Source organism: Pseudoliparis swirei, chromosome 8 (assembly GCF_029220125.1).
Source record: "Pseudoliparis swirei isolate HS2019 ecotype Mariana Trench chromosome 8, NWPU_hadal_v1, whole genome shotgun sequence".
Lineage (NCBI taxonomy): Eukaryota > Metazoa > Chordata > Actinopteri > Perciformes > Liparidae > Pseudoliparis > Pseudoliparis swirei.
The window spans coordinates 3,169,144-3,190,732 of NC_079395.1; the positions used below are offsets into that span (position 1 = coordinate 3,169,144).

The 21,589-nt window shown below is 48.3% G+C and overlaps 1 protein-coding gene across 1 annotated transcript in view; it reads right to left on the minus strand.

Annotated features, from left to right (window-relative positions):
- LOC130198373 (partitioning defective 3 homolog) overlaps nt 1–21,589 on the minus strand; it is a 174,476-nt gene that overhangs the window by 48,293 nt on the left and 104,594 nt on the right. The window contains exons 15-21 of the mRNA XM_056421526.1: nt 20,798–20,951; nt 15,948–16,125; nt 15,370–15,521; nt 14,701–14,745; nt 9,621–9,851; nt 8,181–8,442; nt 1,928–2,056 (exon numbers count right to left, since the gene is read on the minus strand). Coding sequence (XP_056277501.1) covers nt 1,928–2,056; nt 8,181–8,442; nt 9,621–9,851; nt 14,701–14,745; nt 15,370–15,521; nt 15,948–16,125; nt 20,798–20,951 — 1,151 coding nt within the window. The remainder of the gene's footprint in view (nt 1–1,927; nt 2,057–8,180; nt 8,443–9,620; nt 9,852–14,700; nt 14,746–15,369; nt 15,522–15,947; nt 16,126–20,797; nt 20,952–21,589) is intronic.

Consider the following 21,589-nt stretch of genomic DNA (forward strand, 5'->3'; position numbering starts at 1 on the left):
ATGTACACACACACACACACACACACACACACACACACACACACACACACACACACACACACACACACACACACACACACACACACACACACACACACACACACACACACACACACACACACACACACACACACACACACACACACACACACACACGCTGTGTGGCCATTATCTTGTGAATAAATGGCGTGGGGTGTCTACCTATCGCAGACCACTAATTACAGCCTCGCCAATTATCAGAGCTTTACCTTTCTCTCTCTCTCTCTCCCTCCTCTCTCTCCTCTCTCTCCCTCCTCTCTCTCTCTCTCCCTCACTCTTTCCCTCTCCCTCCCTCCCTCCCCCTCTCTCTCTCCTCCTCTCTCTCTCCCTCCCTCTCTTTCCTCTCCCTCTCTCTCTCCCTCCCTCTCTCTCTCTCCCTCCCTCTCTCTCTCCCTCTCTCTCTCTCTCTCTCCCTCCCTCCCTCTCTCTCTCTCTCCCTCTCTCTCTCTCCCTCGTCACACGCCAACAGACAGAAGAACGGACGCCGCGTGTCTCTGTGTCTTTGTGTCTCTGTGTCTCTGTGTCTTTGTGTCTATGTGTCTCTGTGTCTTTGTGTCTGTGTCTTTGTGTCTCTGTGTCTTTGTGTCTCTGTGTCTTTGTGTCTCTGTGTCTTTGTGTCTTTGTGTCTCTGTGTCTTTGTGTCTTTGTGTGTCTGTGTGTCTGTGTCTCTGTGTCTTTGTGTCTGTGTCTCTGTGTCTTTGTGTCTCTGTGTCTTTGTGTCTTTGTGTCTCTGTGTCTTTGTGTCTTTGTCTCTGTGTCTTTGTGTCTTTGTGTCTCTGTGTCTCTGTGTCTCTGTGTCTTTGTGACTTTGTGTCTCTGTTTCCTCAGATGAATATATCACATCATTTGATCGTTCTCGTTGCCGTGGTGAATATATTTCGTGCTCCAGAATGTTTGCGTTCCTCGTGAATCATGAACAATAACAACGGAGAAGATGAACTAACGTGAGGACGTCCTCCGGCTGGGACCACGTCACCTGACCCGTCGTCACGGTAACCTCACGCCAATTAAAAATAAAGACTCGCCATTATCACATTATTGTAGGCGCGGGAGAGATTTACAAAACACATTTTAATTGTAATAACGAGTGACTTGGGGGGGGGGGGTGGGGAGGAGGAGTTACTCTTGCCCCGACACCGAGAGCAAGTGAACTAATTAGCTGGCGGGCCTAATGGACGTGGCATTTATAAACCACCGGCCTAAAAACACTGTGACATTTAGTTTGGTGAGGAGGAGAGAGGGAGCGAGGGAGGGAGGGAGGGGGAGAAGGAGATAAGGAGGAAGAGAGAGAGAGAGAGAGGAAAAGAGGGAGGTGAGGCAAGAGAGAGAGAGAAGGAGAGAGGGAGGAAGAGAGAAGGAGAGGCTGGAAGAGAGAGAGAGAGAGAGGAAAAGAGGGAGGCGAGGGAGGGGGGCGAGAGAGAGAGGGAGTGAGAGAGAGAGGTAAAGGAGAGAGAGAGAGGCAGAGAGGGAGGAAAAGAGAGAGAAGGAGAGAGGGAGGAAGAGAGAAGGAGAGCCCGGAGAGAGAGAGAGAGAGAGGAAGGAGGGGAAAGACATAGGAGAGTAAAGGAGAGAGAGAGGCAGTGAGAGGGAGAGGGGGGTGAGAGAGAGAGGGAGAGAGGAGCTCCTCCTCTGTTGGGGCTGATAACTTCTCGAGCCGTCCACTAATTCTTAAACGTTCTGTCATCAAGCCAGGAGCACGCTGCTGGTCCGCTGGTCGCCTCGGCAACCGGTCAAGTTCCAGGTCAAATCCTCGTCTCCGACCGACGCCGTCCCGAATTATTCCACCAACTGATGAGCTGTGTCCTCCTCCTCCTCCTCCTCCTCCTCCCTCTCTCTCTCTCTCTCTTTGATCCCAACTGAGCAAAGACCTCTCTCCTCAGGAACTCACCTCTCCTGCTCCATCCTCATCTTCCTCGTCTCCTCGTCCGACACCTGCATCTCCTCCGCCCGCCACTTGCTGGAGCCTCGGCGCTCCATCTTGTCCCCGGGACGCTCGTCCTTACGGTGCTTTCCAAACCTGCAACACACGGATAGTTAAGACCAATAATAATAATAATAATAATAATGATAATGATATTGATAATGATAATAATAATAATGATAATAATAATAATGATGAAAATAATAATAATAATGATAATGATAATAATAATAATAATAATAATAATAATAATAATATAATATAAATGAATTATTTTATTAATTCTTTTAGCTGTCAATCATTCGGATCATTTAAAGAAAACCGTTGAACTCTTTTTTCAATTTGGAAGTTAATCGACGCTCGTAGAACACGGGGGATCGAGCCCTCAGAGCCCTGATTTCATTGGTTTAAAGTTAGGAGGGGGAGGGGGGTAATTACATCCACAGGGGGAGGGGGGCGGGGCTTAACGAAGCTGAGGGAGAGATTTCAGCCCGATCGACTCGGTATAAAAGGGAAAAGAAAACCGCCGTGATTATTCACAGAGGAAATTGGTCCACAGAGAATATCTACTACTTAAAAAGAGACCTGGGGGGGGGAGAGGGGGATGAGAGAGATAGAAGAGAGCGAACAAGAGAGAGAGAGAGAGATGAACACGTACAAATAAACTCAATGAATGAAACATTTAAGACCGAGAGCTGAACTACAGGGAGGAATACAAAGGCAACGTCAAGAGGGGTGTGTGTGTGTGTGTGTGTGTGTGTGTGTGTGTGTGAGAGAAAGTCACTGAAGAGGAAATAAAGAGAAAGATAAAAAAGAAAGTGCCTCAAAGGCAAAAAGCAAAGAAGTGAGAGTCCCTCGGTGAAAGGTGTTCGTCTGAACGAGTGCAGATTAAAGGAGAGAGAGAAGAAGAGAAAGAACAGAAGAGAGGGATACAAGAGGAAGTAAAGTAGAAACACAATGAAAGATCAACGGGAAGAATGGTGGTGGGAAAAACAACAACAACAACAACAACATGAAGACACAGTGAAGGGGATTCTCTCCTCTGAAGGAGTGATGTGAGAACAATGAGGTCCTTTTGTTCTTTAACCATGAGAAGCAAACAGAAGGAACACAGACTCCTCCTCCTCGTCTTCATCGCCTCCTGAAGGTGATGTTCATGTTCAGTGTTCTTCTTTGAGAGTCCAGACCTCCTGAAGAGGATCAAGACCTCCTGAGGAGGATCAAGACCTCTTGAAGGAGGATCAAGACCTCCTGAAGAGGATCAAGACCTCCTGAGGAGGATCAAGACCTCCTGAGGAGGATCAAGACCTCCTGAAGAGGATCAAGACCTCTTGAAGAGGATCAAGACCTCCTGAGGAGGATCAAGACCTCCTGAAGAGGATCAAGACCTCTTGAAGAGGATCAAGACCTCCTGAAGAGGATCAAGACCTCCTGAGGAGGATCAAGACCTCTTGAAGAGGATCAAGACCTCCTGAGGAGGATCAAGACCTCCTGAGGAGGATCAAGACCTCCTGAGGAGGATCAAGACCTCTTGAAGGAGGATCAATACCTCCTGAAGAGGATCAAGACCTCCTGAGGAGGATCAAGACCTCCTGAAGAGGATCAAGACCTCCTGAAGAGGATCAAGACCTCTTGAAGCCCAAAAGAAATACTCAGTGATCTCCCCCTTTCTCTCCCCTTCTTTCTCTCTCTCTCTGACGGAGATACACACTCTCTTATACACTAGGGATGGGCGATATGGCCTAAAATCCATATTGCGATATACATTGCAGCTATTGCGATAACGATATATATCACGATATATACTGTAAATCATAATAGAACCATTTCAGAACAGGTTACATAGACTCTAAGGAAAGCCAAACTGCTAAATGTATAAAACAAAAGAAGAAAGAAACTTAGTATGTCGTTTTGAGAACATTTATTGTGCACACATACAATTTTGAAATGAACATGAAATTAGTATAATACATTTTTTGAATAAAGAATACACTTCCAGTATAAGGGACATATATGTCAACTAAAGAACATGTTTACTTTCAAGTATAAAATTTCTTAACAGTAGTGCCATAGACAGTAAAAAGTGCAAAAACCGTGCAGAACGCACCAAATGTAGGTAAAAAAAAGATGCAAAGAACAGAAAAACAACAAATCTTAGGAATGGGAACTCACTGAGATTTTGTGTTTACACCGTTTTTCAGTTGTTACAGGTCTAAAGATTATTCGCCAGGAACACAAGCTTGTCCACAGTCTCTGGCTTCAACAGAGACCGATGGCATGTAACTATGTTACCACCAATGCTAAATGCCCTTTCAGAAGGAGCACTTGTGGCCGGGATGCAGAGATATTTCTGGGCGAGTCTTGCCAACCTTGGAAAATTAGTTTGGTACAGCCGCCACGGACGATGCGTTGCAGACGGTTGCAGCAGACGGTTGCAGCTCGTTGTCACGGTCGCGACCGTGTCACCGGGCTTGACGCGGTGGGGGGCGTGGCTTCGGACTCCGCTGCCGCGCGGCGCACACACCGGCCAGCAATCACAAATCAACGGGACTATAAGAACCCCAGCTTGACACCCACGAGTTGTGGGATCATTGTACTATTGTCACATGCGTTATTGTTATACGTAATGTACACCCGCCAGAGGATTACTCGTTCCGTCAGCAGCCAGCCGATCATCCGTCTGCCTAGTGCCTACCCGTTCCTGCCTCGCGCCCCGCGATCACCGCCCGTCCGCTGGGTCCACATCCTGTACACATCGTGACACTGTGGCACTTTATATTTCGCGGTCATGGATAGATCGCGTCAAACATGCAATATCGCGATAGAGCAATATAACTAAGATCTCTATCGTAGGCCATTTTTTATCGTTTATATCGTATATCGTTTATATCGCGCATTCCTACACACACACACACACACACACACACACACACACACGCACGCACACGCACGCACGCACGCACACGCACGCACGCACGCGCGCGCACGCACGCACGCACGCACGCGCACGCACGCGCACGCGCGCACGCACGCACGCACGCACGCACGCACGCATACGCACGCACGCACGCACGCACGCACGCACGCACGCACACACGCACGCGCACGCACGCGCACGCACACGCGCACGCACGCACACGCGCACGCACGCACGCACGCACGCACGCGCACGCACGCACGCACGCACGCACGCACGCACGCACGCACGCACGCACGCACGCACGCACGCACGCACGCACACGCCTGAGGCCATCTGGAGCTTCTTCCCTCTGATGTAACGAGCTCGACGGCCTCAGTCAAGTCCTAAATTTGTGGGCGGAGCTTGGACGACGAGCGACGCAACCCGACGGGCGGTTTGTTGCCCGCCTGCGCTCCGCTCCCCTGAACGCAGCACGGCGCCTGAGGGGTGGAGGACCCCTTCAGGCGCTCCTGGACTGTTCCGTGAAGATGGACAAACACAATGAAGCGGTCAGAAAGCCCCGCGGCGACGGATCACGGCGCTCCACGCCACGTGAGCCTTTTCCCGTGTTCAGGCTTGTAACACGACCAGAACACGCACGCACGCACACACGCACAAACACACACACGCACAAACACACACACACACACGACAACCAAGGCAAAAATGTTGCGCAGCCCTCGAATTTCTGGGCAACGACCGTCCTAGCCGGTGCCAAGCCAACAGACTGGGAGAGAGAGGGAGCGGGGGGGAGAGAGAGAGAGAGAGAGAGAGATGGACACAGTGCTGGCAGGCTGCTCTGTTGGCAGTAGTTGATGTAATGAGGCTTTGATTGGGACTGAGTGTGAGGCCTTTGAGACATGAGAGGGTCAGGCAGTGGCAGCTCTGTTGATCACACACACACACAAACACACAGACACACACACACACACACAGACACACACACACACACACACTCCTGACTTCGACAGGCCTCCCACTCCTGATACACTCCTCCTACAGGCGAACACACACTTTTCACCAGTACAAGCTCCCTGACACTGTCACACCGCTCACTCATTCGCTAGCACACACACACACACACACACACACACAGGGAGCTCTGGACGTTGTGAAAAGCACTCAGGGGGGGGTGGGGTCTAACTTGCTCACATCCCAGTCGCTCTTTCATTCTCTTTATGAACATTAATAATAATGTCGGTTTTGTGGCTCGACTCGTCTGCCCTCCGTGGTTTAGGCCGACGCCCACATTTGCATTTTCGTTTTCTCCGTGACGACACCGAGTCCTGCACCTCTAAGGAAACACAATCCATTAAAAATGATTTCTAAAAGGAATTTTATGTTTTTATTAGTTTACATTGTTGTTTTTTTTAAGATTATCTGATTTTAAATGAGGCGTCTCGACTAACGTGAGGTGAAAACTATTTTAAGCTTCGGTTTTTTTTCTGACGGAAGCATTTGTCACAGATGCGTTCAAGGGCCGTCGGGAAAGACGAAATGTGACGATAATGACGCCTTGTGAAGCTTTTTGGCAATTGTTGAAATAACAAAACAAACATTCTTCTTCATCCGGCTGCCGGTCTGAGACAGCGCCTGAGCCTCGAAGCTGGTCGATGGCGTTGGGGCCCCGTGGCGGGCCCTCTTGTGGCGGGCCCTCCACGATGCTGCGTGTGTGAACTCGAGGCGTGCAGACGGGTGGGAGGCGGCCCTCGTGGTTATTTCGGGGCCCCGCTCCCAGGGACCGCTGGGCGCCGATCAAACGCCAGGCGGTTGTAATGGGGCCAACATTCAGCCAATCAGAGCGCAGTGACACCGATGGCGCCAGTATATATATATATATATATGTGTGTGTGTGTGTGTCTCTATGTGTGTGTGGACATAGATCCTATCTGCTGATGGATCATCGAGGTCTGGGTCATGGAATTCCTGCCACCAACTACGCCACTGGCCTGTTGAGACTCTGCCCACTGTTGAGACTCCGCCCACTCCTCCTCTCTACCGCCATCTGCCTGATGGATCGTGGAGGTCTGGATCGTGGAATATGCCGACTACCAACTATTCATACACTCTGTCACATTCATTGAATGTATTTTAACTCTAATCTGTCCTTCTGGTCACATGACATCTATTGTTCTGTCCATCCTGGAGAGGGATCCTCCTCTGATGCTCTCCTGAAGGGTTCTTCACTTTTTTCCCATGAAGGGTTATTTGGGAGTTGTTCCTGATCCGATGTGAGGTCAAAGGTCAGGGATGTCTATGTGTACAGATTGCAAAGCACTCAGACAAATTTGTAATTTGTGAAATTGGGCTTTACAAATAAACTGAATTGAATTGTGCTCTACTAAATATTGTGCTGGTGGTATTTCTAATTATTTGTGATTATGAATTATTATTTTTTTGAGCTCAGTTTAGACACGTTGATGAAAAAATAATAAAAATTTACATTTTTATTTCAAAGCTATGATTGAGCGAGGGAGAGAGGGAAGGAAGGAGAGAGGGAGGGATGGAGGGAGGCAGGGAGGGATGGAAGAAAAGAGAGAGAGGGAGGAAAGGAGAGTGAAAGAGAGTGAGGGAAGAAGAGAGCGAGGGGGAGAGAGAAGGATGGAAGGAGGAAGGAAGCAAAGGAGGGACGGAGGGAGAGAGAGCGCAAGGGATGGAGAGATGGAGGGAGGCAGGGAAGGAGGGGGGAGAAAGGGATGGGGGGCGAGTGGACCTTCAGCGGAGGATATTATTATAACATTAACCGTTTAGGGTTATGGATGAAACATCTCACTCCATCTCTTTCCCTCACGAGGTGATCAGCAGTCTCTGTCCCGCCCTTCTTTTTTCTTTTCCTCCCTCTCTCTCTCTCTCCCCCTCTCTATGGACCTCATCCCTCCCTCAGAGAGCAGTCCCTGTTTTCTCTCCCCGTCACGGCCACTTTGGCTGATATGACACACGGCTATATTACACGGCCTCTCGGCCAATCGGAAAGAGGGAGGGAGGACGGACCAAAATGACCTGGACACCGACGCGGTAAAGGGAGGGATGGGGAGAAAAGGGAGGGAAAGAGTGGCCTCCCACTAGCGGGATGTGTCTGGTGAGAGCTGGAGGAGGCTGTTGTTGAATTAATGGCGGTAAATAAACACAAAGGTCAAGTTGACTCGTTTGTGTTCCCCGAGAAGCTTTTTAAATAAAAACACACAAACCTTTCAAAAGTAACGGGAACGTTTTCCCTCTCAAGAAGCTTCCTGGATTCACACCTTTAGGGGCGGGGCTTACCTGAACATGTCCCCGAGTCCCTTCAGCATGCCCTTCTTGGCTTTCCCCTTCTCCTTCTCCTTCCCGCCCTCCTCCTGCTTCTTCTTCTTGTCCTTGTCCTTCTCCTTCCCCCCTTTCTCTTTGTCCTTCTTCTTCTCCTCTTTGGGGCGACTGGTGCCGTTGACCAGGGGCCGCTCGGCGCCGCCGGTCAGCGGCGTCTGGTCGGCCATCGTGGACACGGAGTCCCGCCCCGACCGGGAGCTCTCCTCCGTGTCCTCCTCCACTGGAGAGAGAGAGGGAGGGGGGGGGGGGAGAAAGAAAGAAAGGGAGAGACAGAGATAGAGAGAGGGAGAGGAGAGAGAGAGAATAAAGACATAAAAAAGGTCAAGAACACAGAAATGTAGGGGAGAAGGGAGGACAGCCTTTTTTAACCAATGAAGAAGTATATATATATATATATATATATATATATATATAATATATACACATAAATATATATATATTTAAATAAATATATATATACATATATAAATAAATATCTAAATAAATATATACATATATATACACACATATATACATTTATATATATACAAATACATATAGAAACATATATAAATATATATATAAACATATATATTAAAATCCATAAGCCTCAAAGTAAACAATGTGCTATTATGTCACTTCAGTGCATAAAGGCTCTTTTAATAACGAGGCGTCAGGTGACCCTCAGAGAGCTTCAGCCACCATCGGATTCAAAGAGGGGAATTACTCCTCGATGGGATAGGACACGCCGCCTCAATCTGAGACCAACGTCAGAAAGTAGACATGGAAATGATGTGGGCTATAAAAAAGGATATTAATTGTAATAGAATCTCACTCTGAACGAGGGTTCTGTGGTGGGTATTGATTGGACTTTAGAAAAACACCTAATTATTTTTTTAGCTGTTATTCCCCTTTCAGTTGGTTTTGTGCCCATATGTGAACTTTGAATGAAAGATTTTTCTTATTTAATTCTACGATTACAACATTTGAGGCTGAAGTCACGTCCACGACGCGATCCGATACGTACACATTGAGAAATAATAATAATAATCGTGGTACCAAAGGAAATATTTTGAATAAACTTTCCATATAATTAATAAAAGTAGAATTCAATTAATTAAAATCGGAAACATGACATATTGTGGTATCGGTGCACAGGCGCTCGTCCCGATGCTCAGGCCTCCAGACATTAGTCACGTCCCATGCGCGCTACGAAAGCCACGTCCAGGTGTTAGTCGCCAAGGCGTCGGGTTAGCGGTTCAAATGCAACGCCATCGCACACGTTCACATGCCATGCTACGTCAAGGGGTGAGGTGGAGGTGACGGGCGTGGACACGCCCCCACACGGACGCTTTTGGGCGTCTTGTTGACTCGCTGGGCCCCCGGAAACAAAGCTACATGGCGTCCGTCCGGTCTTACGTGTCTCCATGCCCTCGTCGTCTTCCTCCGTCGCCACCGGCCGGTCGTAGGACTTGTCGATGGCCGCCCGGAAGCTCTCGTTGCAGCCCCGCCCCCGGATGATGCGGGGACGGGGCCTGTGGAAGGGGAGGTCCCCGTCGAGGGTCACCTCGGCGACGGCCGTCTGGAGGCTCTCCAGCGAGCTGGACTTCTTCAGGCCGAGCGACGGGCCCACGTCCTTCGTGGAAGAACCTGATTGGACGATACAGGCGCGTCATCAATAGAGTGCGCTGCGGTGTTGTGTGCAGTACGGCAGTCATCTCAGGTCACCAGCTGCCTCAATCAAACTCTTTCCAGGACTTTTCCATGATTTTAAACCAAATTTCCAGGACCAAACTGAAATCTCGGTATAAACATGAAAAATGTAGAAAATTTAGCGTATTGAGAGCGTACGCCGGCTGATATTTTGAGCGTCTTTCTTTAAAAAACATATTAATTATTTCAAACTTGGCGTAAACGAACATGTGATTATAACACATTTCCATGACTTTTCCAAAACCTTTATGATTTTAGTTTTTTCCATGACTTTTCCAGGCCTGGAAATGACCATTTTAAAATTCCATGACTTTTCCAGGTTTTCCATGAGCGTACGAACCCTGAAAAGGATGATGTCGTGCGGGAGATGCAACGCGATCGTGACTCGGTTACGTCACCGTCTCTTTTAACTCGTCTTGCTCCGTGTGTTTTTAGTTTGTTAACTACGTGTTTCTCATCTGCCCGTCGTGTGCAGGTCGCCCTGGAAACAGAGTTTTTAACCTCAATGGGACTCACCTGGTTAGATAAAGGTTAGAAAGAGAGGATGAGGTCATGTTATGATGTAACTAAGAGAGACTTTTTTTCCCACAGGCCACGCCCCTTCCAGCTCCAAAATGACCAGCGACTAAAGCGGTCCGAGTTTGACCTCAGAGACGACACCGTGGAGCCCGTTGAGACATTTTGGGCTTTTGTGGTGCATTCTGGGATGTGCTAACAGCCGACCGGACACTAGCGTTCGCACACGAGGTAAATGCAAATGGTAAAACGAGGAATCAGGATGAGGGAGGCCGCCGCTCAGCGAGCGAAGGAGAAGAAACTCTCTACGCCCGGACCTCCGAGGACCAATAAGCCACTCTGACAACGGCACGCCGTATTTAAACCGAGAAGGAGGCTGATCGATTGCGTGTGTGTGTGTGTGCGTGTGTGTGTGTGTGTGTGCGTGTGACTGACGACAAAATCAATTCACGCGACGTGGCCCTGCATGAAAATAATCTTCAGCAAAATCGGGTGAAACATGACAGTTTAATTAAACTAAGACTCTTTTTACACAGCGGGGGGCGGGGCCTAACTTTTGAGTTTCCCATATGGCTCCTTTGCACATCGCGAGACACGGCGGGGGGGGGGGGGGGGTGGGGGGAGAGAGGAGAGACGAGGAGGTGTGGAGGTAAACGGAGGAGTCGTAATGTCTGGGGTGGTGTCAGGACGCACACAAGGCCTGATGGAGAGACATGAGGGAATGAGAGAGAGAGAGAATGAGAGAGAGAGAGAGAGAGAGAATGAGAGAGGGAGAGAGAGAGACAGAGAAAGAGAGAGAAAAAAGAGACAGACAGAGACAGAGAGACAGAGAAAGAGAGAGAGAGAGACAGACAGAGAGAGAGACAGAGAGAGGAAAGAGGAGAAGGGACCGTTTGAGGAACTTTCATTTAAAGCTACAGTGGCCTTTAGAAAAAGAACTAATTAGATAGACAGCTTCTTTTTCTTTTTCTTTTGTGATTTCAATGATCTCGTTCAATTGGGATACAAAATATATTCAAATATATGCAGACAGCAAGTCTGGAAGCGAGCAAACAATTAAAAATAATAAACAATTACCAGACTAAGATACTAATAATAAGATCAGAAATAGAAGCCAGTGAGCCAACGGGCTCTCATTCATTCTCAGCAGCCGTCCGGTCCCTGAACGTCTCACTGAGGCTTTTTTTCACGCCGCACGCCCACTTCATATGAAAGGCGTCGCCAGGCGCCATTCACTAGTCACACTTCAGCGGCGGGAGGAGGAGGAGAAGAAAATATATTTTCATGGCGTTGGAGATCTGACGGATTCAGTCGCCAACGAGACAAACTTATCGTCTCTTCAGAGACGCTCCAATAACCCGGCGATGAACTCCTGTCTTACAGAGAGTGTATTTAGGGATATGTGGAATCAAATAACTCAATACAAGTACTACATAGTGCGTATGTAGGGGTATTTGGAATATAATACAAAAGAAAATTCCTGCAGAGTGTATTTAGGGATATTTGGAATGAAATACTCAAGAAAAGTCCAACAAAAAGTCTATTAAGGGATATTTGGAATAAAAATAAGTTCTCCAGTGTATTTAGGGATATTTTGAATAAAAAATTCCAACAGAGTTTAGTGATTTAGGGATATTTGGGAATACAATACTCAAGAAAAGTCCTACAGAGAAGGTATTTAAGTATATTTGGAATAAGAAAAAGTCCTACGGATTATATTTAGGTATATTTGCAATATAATACTCCAAAAAGTGTCAATTTGTTGTCAATTCTTTTTTCTTTTTTTTGGCCATAAAACTGGTCTGGGAACACAGTGTCTGACAGAAATTTAAAAAGGGGGATTATTTCCAATCTGGCAACCAGCCAGTCCGTTCTGAGTAATCTGTGCCGGTGTATCTGCACAGGAGTGCCACTCCCACTCCTGTGCAGATAAACACGATCCCCAAAACAAGTTAAGCAGCCACCGGCTTTACGGGGGGGGGGGGGGGGGGGCGTGTAGCACAGCTCCGATTAACGTCCCCAAAATGAGATTCACGGTGAATAAAATAAAAACTTTGCATGAAGTTCCGCCATCTGCTCGACACATGGCGGTGGCCCCGAGTCAATAAACCTCTCGGCCAATCTCGGCCCGGGGGGCGAGTTCCTAGCAGGACGTTGTTTAGGCTTCTGGGGAAACGGCCCGCGGGTCATTGGTGTTCACTCGGGGAGAGAGGGCTCCTCACCAGGCCGGCTCCAGGGAGACGAGGGGCCCCACACAGTGAAAATAAACCGTGCGCTCTTAAAGTGAAATCTATTAGCCGCACGCAACATTAACAAACTGAACGGCTATTAGATTCAGAATTCCTCGAAATGTTCACAGGAGAGAGATACTCTCTTAAACATCCGTCAGTGAAAAGAAAACATTTATAAATATTTATTTTAGACTCAACAGCGCCGCGTAAAAAAAAAAAGCAGCGACGAGGAGCTTTTATTTTGGCGGTCGCGTTCCCAGAGGGTGAGGGGTTCGGCGTTGGACTCGAGTCTCTTTAGAAGACGTCTCCGACGCTCCGCGGATTTTCGGGAGGACTCAAAAGTTTTTACTTTTCAGAGCCACGAGACTATTTAAGTATTAAAATAATATCGGGAATATCAACGTCGGCCACTTTTTGACCCCCTTGCCACACTTTAGCCTCAGTTTTCCGACCTCTCACCAGACGGTCTCCACGCTACACAACAAACCTCCCGCCTCTCTGCCATATCTGAAACAGTCTGTCTGAAGAGAAGCTGCGATGACATCCAGTGTTAGACTCCTCATGGTCCCAGACTTCAAAAGATATACAAACACTGCTTGCACTTTCCTCGGCACAGAGAAAAACACATAATAATTCATATTTTCGCTGTTTTTTTGTGAACTTTATGAGGGCGCTGAAGGCAAATGATGAACGACATGAACAATGGACTATTTCAACGACCTGTATTCACCAAGATGAAACGCTCTCCACGTGGTCGATAACAGGATCCAATATTGGAGACGGGCTTTTATTTGTAATCTACCCACCAGTGAGCTTCACGATATTAAGGTGGAGCCGACTGCGTCTTCCCCCGTTAACGCAAACTCAGCATTCTCCATCTCCAGTCTGCTGATGTTCGTTCCCACGGCGACCGCCCCGGCGCGTTCCTGTCCGACTCTCCTCTGCTGCGCTTTATTAACACCGCCCGCTGGTCTCCGCCACTAATTAACATTCATTAACACAAATAGGCGCCACGCTGCGACTCGACGCTTCCTGCAGAGTTATTTTCAAATTAAAAGCCCCCCCACCCACCCCGTCGGCAGCTCACGGGACACAATCTACGTCCTCTCCCAGTGTGCTTTTAATTTGAAAGCGTTTATTGACGCCGGCTTCCAGGGACCGTTTGTCTGGCGTTGGGTGGAGAGCGACTTGTTTTGTTAGAGATAACACAATAAAGCTCCGTCTGATGGGCGGAGCCGTGGAAGCAGACAAAATATAGCCCGCATTTAAACTGATGTACGGCTTTTAATCTGCGAGCTCTCGTTTTCAAGTGTCTGAAATGTGTTTTTTGTGCCTTGGCGGCGTTTCTCAGAGCAGCAGAGCTGTGAGTTTGACTCGTTGCTGTTGTGGTACTGAATAAAACGCTGTGAATGGACATCACGCGGCGTTATTCAGGACGGGCCGTGACAGTGCAGGTCGCTCCTCCTCCTCTGATGGACGGGTTACGCTGTTTTTAAGTCTGAATGCGCTGAATGTGAAGGGATCACGTGGTAATACAGCAGGACGTTCTGAAGGAACGGTATCTCAAGTCAAACACCTCGTACTAGGGATGGGTATCGTTTGGGGGTTTTCCGGTACCGGTGCTAAACCGGTATCGGTGCCTAAACGGTGCCTGAACCGATAAAAAAATAAAAATAAAACACAAAACGACGATTGACAAGGACGTCATTAAAAACCTCTTCGGCCATATTCCCTGTAAAAGCCATTCTCGTGGAGCACTGACAAGAAACAGATATTAGACTGTAGCGCTCGTAGCTACGAGCCAACGCTAGCTACGAGCTAACGCTAGCTACGAGCTAGCTTAAACATGTTTATAATGGCTAATATATTATTTGTTGGCCTGACAAGAAACAGATATTAGACTGTAGCGCTCGTAGCTAACGCTAGCTACAAGCTAACGCTAGCCCCAACTCTACTCGTAACCCTCGGGGCTCCGAGCCGTGTCGCTGGAGAGGGAACATAAAAGGAAAAGTGGCGGCTCCGCCTTCTCACTGCCTTACCTGCGTTGGCGGAGGGTCGGGGGGTGAGGTTAATCTCGTCGGCTACTGTTAGGAGGAAAGAGGCGAGGGGAAAGAAGGGGGGAGGGGTACAGACACGTGGGGCTGGAGTTAGTGCAAGAACGACACATTCCACATGCGGGCATCCACAACGTCACTGAGCGGCTCCATTAGCATCGGGCGCCATGCGGGAGGCGGGGAAAGGGGGAGGCGGGGAGAGAGGGGGGGGGGGGGGGTTGAGGATAGCAATCAAGACTTGTTTTGGTATCTAGGGGGGGGGGGGTCTGGTTGGGGGAGATTAGATATTAGATGTGATCACGGAGAGGCGGCGCGCTGGTCGGCCAAAGCAATCAGCGGCGCCGTCTCAAGGTGAATCGACGCGGCGGCGGAAGTTCTTGAGTTTGGACGGGAGACAGGAGGAGAGGGGGGGGAGAAGGGGGGGGGGGTACATCGAAATAGAAGAGGGGAGGATGGGAGGGGCGGCTGAAGCACATGGGGACATGCAGAGACAAGAGCTCGAGGTTAACAGGAAGTCTGGTTTGGGAAAAAAGGTTTTCAGGAAGTAGCCGAGGCTCGTGAAGAAATGTGGTTCTGAGGACTCGTCCCTAGGTCCACACTCCTGGACTGGACTCTAAAGCCCACGTGGACCCCGTTGGTTCTGAGGACTCGTACCTAGGTCCATGCTCTTGGACTTGCGCGTCTTGAGGATGTCGAGCTGCGAGGCGTCTCCGAACTGCTTGGTGCGTTTCTCCGACATGCTCTGGCGCCCGAAGCCCTCCCTCTGGAAACTGGCGTCCGGGTCGCTTTCATCCGGGTTCACGGAGCTGGACATTTATGAAAGGAGACACATGTCGACACTTAGAGGATAAACAGAGAAACAGAGCTGTGAATGAGGAGGAGTTCAAAGACCTCCGTGAACAAGAGACGGACATCTAGGAAAGAGTTAGGAGAGGTGGGAAAGTGGAGAGCAAGAAGAAGAAGGAGTTCAAAGAGCGACGGAGGGAAGACGGGAAGAATAAAGGGGGTCAAAGAAAGAAGCTCAGAGAATGTAAGATGTAAAATAACAGAAGAACGAGACGGCAGAGAAAATAATGAGAGGAAGATACGACGTAAAAGTGAGCGGAAAAAGAGGAGATGAGGAGGAGAAGAAGAAGAAGAAGAACAACAACCAGAGAGAGCGCTGCATCCTTCCTCCTCCTCTTCCTCCTCCTCTTCCTCCTCCCTGACTCCGGGCTCTGCGTTCCTCTCACCTGTCACCCGGGGCGGGCGGCGGCGGTAACGGCGGCGTGTCGGCGGCGAAGCCCACGTCGTCGTGGGAGCTGGAGGACGAGCGGTCGGACAGCGGCGGCGGCGGCGGCGAGCGGTCGTCCTCGATGATCACCGTGTCGTCCTGAGGCATGTTGACGGTGGGCGACAGCTGGTAGTTACCTGGACGGGAGAGGACAGGTTAACCCCGTCGCCAGAGGACACACTGACGTCTGTAGCTGACGTCTGTAGCCGACGTCTGTAGCTGACGTCTGTAGCTGACGTCTGTAGCCGGTGTCTGTAGCTGACGTCTGTAGCTGGCGTCTGTAGCTGGTGTCTGTAGCTGGTGTCTGTAGCTGGTGTCTGTATCTGGTGTCTGTAGCTGGCGTCTGTAGCTGGTGTCTGTAGCTGGTGTTAGGAGTTGCATCACAGTGAAACTACGTGTTGCCCACAGTGCCTCTGTGTTCCTGGTTGCTTGGCAACCCAGCGTGACGGAGCAGCCGCTGCTTCTGGCTGCGGTTTTGCCAAAAAATGGTTGAAGCACAAACATTTAGAGCCTTAAAGCCTTCAAACGGCGGCCATGTTTGTTTCACTTGTGTTCACGCAGAGCTGAGAGACGAGATGAAAATGAGTCAATCTGAGACTTTGGACGATGGCGAGCCGTCTTTGTGCTAAGCTAAGCTAATCAACCGCTAGCCCCCGGCGCCGTACTTTGAAGATAATATTGATGATATTCATATGAAATCTTTTTTTAAATAATAATTAATTTTGAATTAATCTTTTTTATGTTTCGTGGAAGGAATCCGTCTTTTGGTCCGTGAGACGTTCGCGTGACGGCGTGAACAGTGTGTTGATCAAAGGATTAATATCTAATAACGCCGCGACGAGGACAGCAGAGAAAGCGTGTGATCTCCAGGACAACATATTAAAATAAATAATAAACACATAAAAAAGCTCATGAGCAGCGGGTCAGTTACCAGCTGCTCGGCCTGAGGCTGAATCACAGGCCACTGCTGTGTGTCGAGCACCAGTTCATACAGAAAAATAAATAAATAAATACTAAATATATAAATAAATACTGAATAAATAACTAAATACTAAATAACTAAACACTAAATAGTGAATAAATAAATAAATACTAAATGAATACATACTAAATGAATAAATACCAAATAAATAAATACTAAATAAATAAATACTAAATACTGAATAAATACTAAATAAATAAATACTGAATAAATAAATAAATAAAAAATAAATAAGTAAGTAAGATCCTGGTTAATCGGCATACAGATGGAGTTGGCAGCCGGCACAATGGTGTTTCTGTGTCAGCGCGACGATTAATTCAAGCTTTAAAAAATAAAACGTCCCCTTTCTCTGCTTTAGAAAAGCAAGGCTTAATTTTTTTTTGATATGCAGCGCATGACTTTGTCTTTAATCTGTATTTTTAAATTGGGGGTGGCGGGGCTTCAATGCATCATAAAGGTTTTGTTTGTGTTGTCGGGGGGCTTTAGAGACGGAGACCTGGAGGTCCGAGGCTCGTTTCCCATCACCGAGGGGCTCACCGAAGGGAGGGAATGGAGGGGGGGTAGTTTAAAAAGTCATCGGTCACCGCGCTTTGTTATTTGTCCCTCGAATACTAAAGGAGTTACAACGTGACCCTTCAGTTAAATTAACCCATTAATGCACTTTGTACTTTTCTTCACCTCGCTTTGAGAGGGAGGAAAAACAGCGTCTTGTGCCATGAAGTGTGTGTGTGTGTGCGTGTGTGTGTGTGCGTGAGTGTGTCTGAAATGGTGACATAATCCCATTCATCCACACTAAAGAGACGCTATTGAATAAGTAGCGCCCTATTGTTATTTATTGTGAGCGGCAGTAACACACACACACACACACACACCGAGTGTGCTGGATACAATCGTAAAAGTGTGTGAGTGCGCGCCCTTAACTCAGCACAACCTTTACTGCACCAACTGAAGTGGTGTGTGTGTGTGTGTGTGTGTGTGTGTGTGTGTGTGTGTGTGTGTGTGTGTGTGTGTGTGTGTTCCTCCAGGCCTCCTGCTGGGTTTTTTACATTCGTTATTCACTGAGAATTTGGGAGTTCGGGTGAGTCTTCTCACACAGCAGGGCCCCGCTCTCTCTTTCTCACACACACACACACACACACACACACTTAATCCCACTCCCCTAAGCAGTGCAATGCGCGGTGTGAGTCACTGCCGTACAATCAGCTGGCAGCCGCTGAGTGGAGGGACCGTGAAGCCGCCGCCTCTCTGAAAGGAGGGAAAGAGCCTCTTTTGTTTTGGTGCCAGCACCCAAGGGTGGCCGTCCGCCAGCGACGCAGAGCGCTGCCATGTGGGCGGAGAGGACACACACACACACACACACACACACATGAAAAGATGTTCCAGATGAGAATGCAGATCAGGTGAGAATAACACAAGGTTGTTTCTGTGTCTCTCGTCTCGGCGTATTTGCATAATTAGCGAGGAGGTTATTGCCGCCGGGCGCCGGGCCGAGAAAGCTATCGGCCTGAAGGAATAATTAAGTCGCTCTTTCTCTCTCGTCCTCGGGAATATTCAGAGCCGGGCGGCGGTCCGAGGGGCGCCGGAAAGAACTTGCACGACGATCCGAATGGGAACGATGTCGTCTGAGAAAACCTGATGCATCATTCATGTTCAGGGGCGCCGTCGCCACGGAGACCGGGCGCGTTAAAAGTGACTGTGGAAAGACCGACCGACCGACCGACACACACACACACACACACACACACACACACACACACACACACACACACACACACACACACACACACACACACACACACACACACACACACACACACACACACACACACACACACACACACACACACACACACACACACACACGAAGAAGCTCCTCTCCAGATGTGACTCGGCTGAGACTCTTTTTCTCACGGTGATTTTTGTATCTTCCGTGACGACGCACGTTAAAAAACCGTCTGTGAATCGTTTGTTACCGGGCAGAAAAAGGTTCCGCGCGTGGGAACGGTAACTCCGCCGGTTCCCCTCAAAATACACACGAGACAACCCAAAGAAGAGCCTGTGATGATTCTAGTGGCGTCTGGACACGCACGTTTTTTTTGTCGTTATTTCCCGAGATTTCTGTCTCTGAAATAAAAGTTTTCATTTCAATCATATGTGCGTTTCTGAAAAATACTAAATTGAAATTACACGATTATTATTATTATACAACCAGCAGCGAGGAAACATTAAATAAAGCAGATGGAGTGTTTGATGAGCAGGGGGAGTGTCTGTGTGGGTTAGAAACCCAAAATGCTGCGACCACAGAGGTCAGTCGGGGTCACGACCTCCGTGTTTCATATATAATAAGAACCGATCCACGTTAAGTTGTGTTTCCGGGGGAGGTTGTTCAGAGGATACCGATCACTACTTTTTGCTCTTAATCCGTCATTTAATCAGATTTGTTCTCTCTCTGCGCCCTTTGGTCACGTTGTCGTGGTAACCGTGTTTTCTTCACCTCTCCAGGTACTTGTTATGTATTCTAGAGCTGCTACAGTTAACCAGTTGGTTGTCAAGCACTAAATTAAGATTGTAGATCATTTAAAAAAGCCAACAGTTTCTGATTCCAGCTTCTTAAAAAAGAAGAAAGGAAAAAAAAGTTATATATATAACTTGTTTTTCCTTTCTTCTTTTTTAAGAATATATAATATTGGGAAATAATTATGATAAGTGTAATTCTTTTTTTCTCACAACTTGTAAGAATATTTATATATATAAAATATATATAAATATATATATATATTTTTTTACAAATATAAAACATGTATATTTATATATATATAAAATATATATATATCCTTTTTTCTCGTACTCCTCTATACGTAATTTGTGAGAAAAAATAATTACAATTAAAGTAACTTTTTCCCAATTTTCTAAAAAATGTTCTAGACATAATCGTCAAATGAACCGACAATACAAATCAATATATAATAATCACGAGTCGTATTTACTGACATTCATACAGGAAGGACCGTTTTTAAAGCACTGGACACACAGAACATCAGCTCCTGGTCGCCATGGCAACAATATCATTTGCCAGCGTTGAGCAGCCCCCCCCCCCCCCCCATGACCCTGCACGCTCATTACGAGCCCTGTGTTTGTGAAGCGTGGCTGATCACAGCCGCCGAGCTGGATCGTCACCTATTAACACGTCTGTCAGTCAGAACACATTTATTTATTTATTGTTTGAACAAACAACACGGGGTCAATGTCACACCGTGTGCATGGGAGGGGAACCGAGTTGATACTGGAAGGTGGCGCCGTATTGAGTAACGAGGCTGGAGGAGAGAAGAAAGAATAAATAGATTGAAACTCGTCGAGTTGACTTCAAACTTCCTTCAGAGCGTTTTGGATGTTTCAGGAAACTTTATCAACCTGCTTGCAATAATTTATCAGAAAAAATGGTGTAAAACATCTTCACCGCACATCCATCCATCCATCATTCAAACCCAACACACACACACACACACATTACAGACACACACAATACACACACACACACACTGTCCGGATGCCTGAGAAGCTCTCACACACACGGATACAAAAATGCTTGCTAATCTCTTTTTTCCTTTCTTTTTCTCACACACACACACACTCACACACACTCAGACACGCACACACACACTCTCACACAGACACTCTCTCACACAGATACACACACACACTCTCACACAGACACTCTCTCACACAGATACACACACACACTCTCTCTCACACACACAATCTGATACACTCACACACACAGACACACACACACACTCCCTCCCTCCCTCCCTCCCCCTCCCTCTCACCGATGGTGCGTGGCATCATGCCGTGCCGGGGCATCAGGTTGTCGTCGAGTCCCTCCAGGCCGTCGTACAGCGAGTGTGAGATGCGGCGCTCGTGGTCGTCCAGGGAGGTGTTCATGGTCAGCTGACTGCCGCCCAGAGGACTGCCCGGTGTCTCCTGAGGGGGGGGGGGGGGGAGGACAGATATTTAGATTATAAATAGTATTTCCTCCATGGGGTTGACCTCCTGGATCTCTCCGCGAGGCGCTAAGGAGCGCCGGATGGACACGAGGCCGTCCTCGCTCAGCGTGATGACCGTGATGAACGACCACGGGTTCCCAACGGGCCGCAGAGCCACGCGCCGTTAGCGGGGGGGGGGGGGGGACGTTCTCTTGTCTGCTGGACAAATAGACCATTCACCAGCCCCGTCACCTGTAAACGCCGCTGCCTGAGAAGGCGTGTGTGTGTGTGTGTGTGTGTGTGTGTGTGCGTGTGTGTGTGTGTTGGGGCTTCAGGAACCCCAGATCCGTTTTCCCCTGCTTTAACTCATGGGGTTGGGAATTTAAGGGAACCCCCAACTCCCGGCCCGTGCTTCAAACTTCCAATGAGATGAATTAATGAAGGAAATCTGGGTCCGGATTTAGGGTGAAGAGGGGTGAGGGTCTGGGGGGTGAGGAGGGGCTGGGGGTCTGGGGGTCTGGAAAGGGGGGGGAGGAGGTCGGGGGTTTGGGGGGGAGGAGGGTCTGAGGGTTGGGTTTGGAGAAAAGGGGATAGGGTTGGGGAAAACATTTTGAGTTTATTAAAATGAAACGGTTT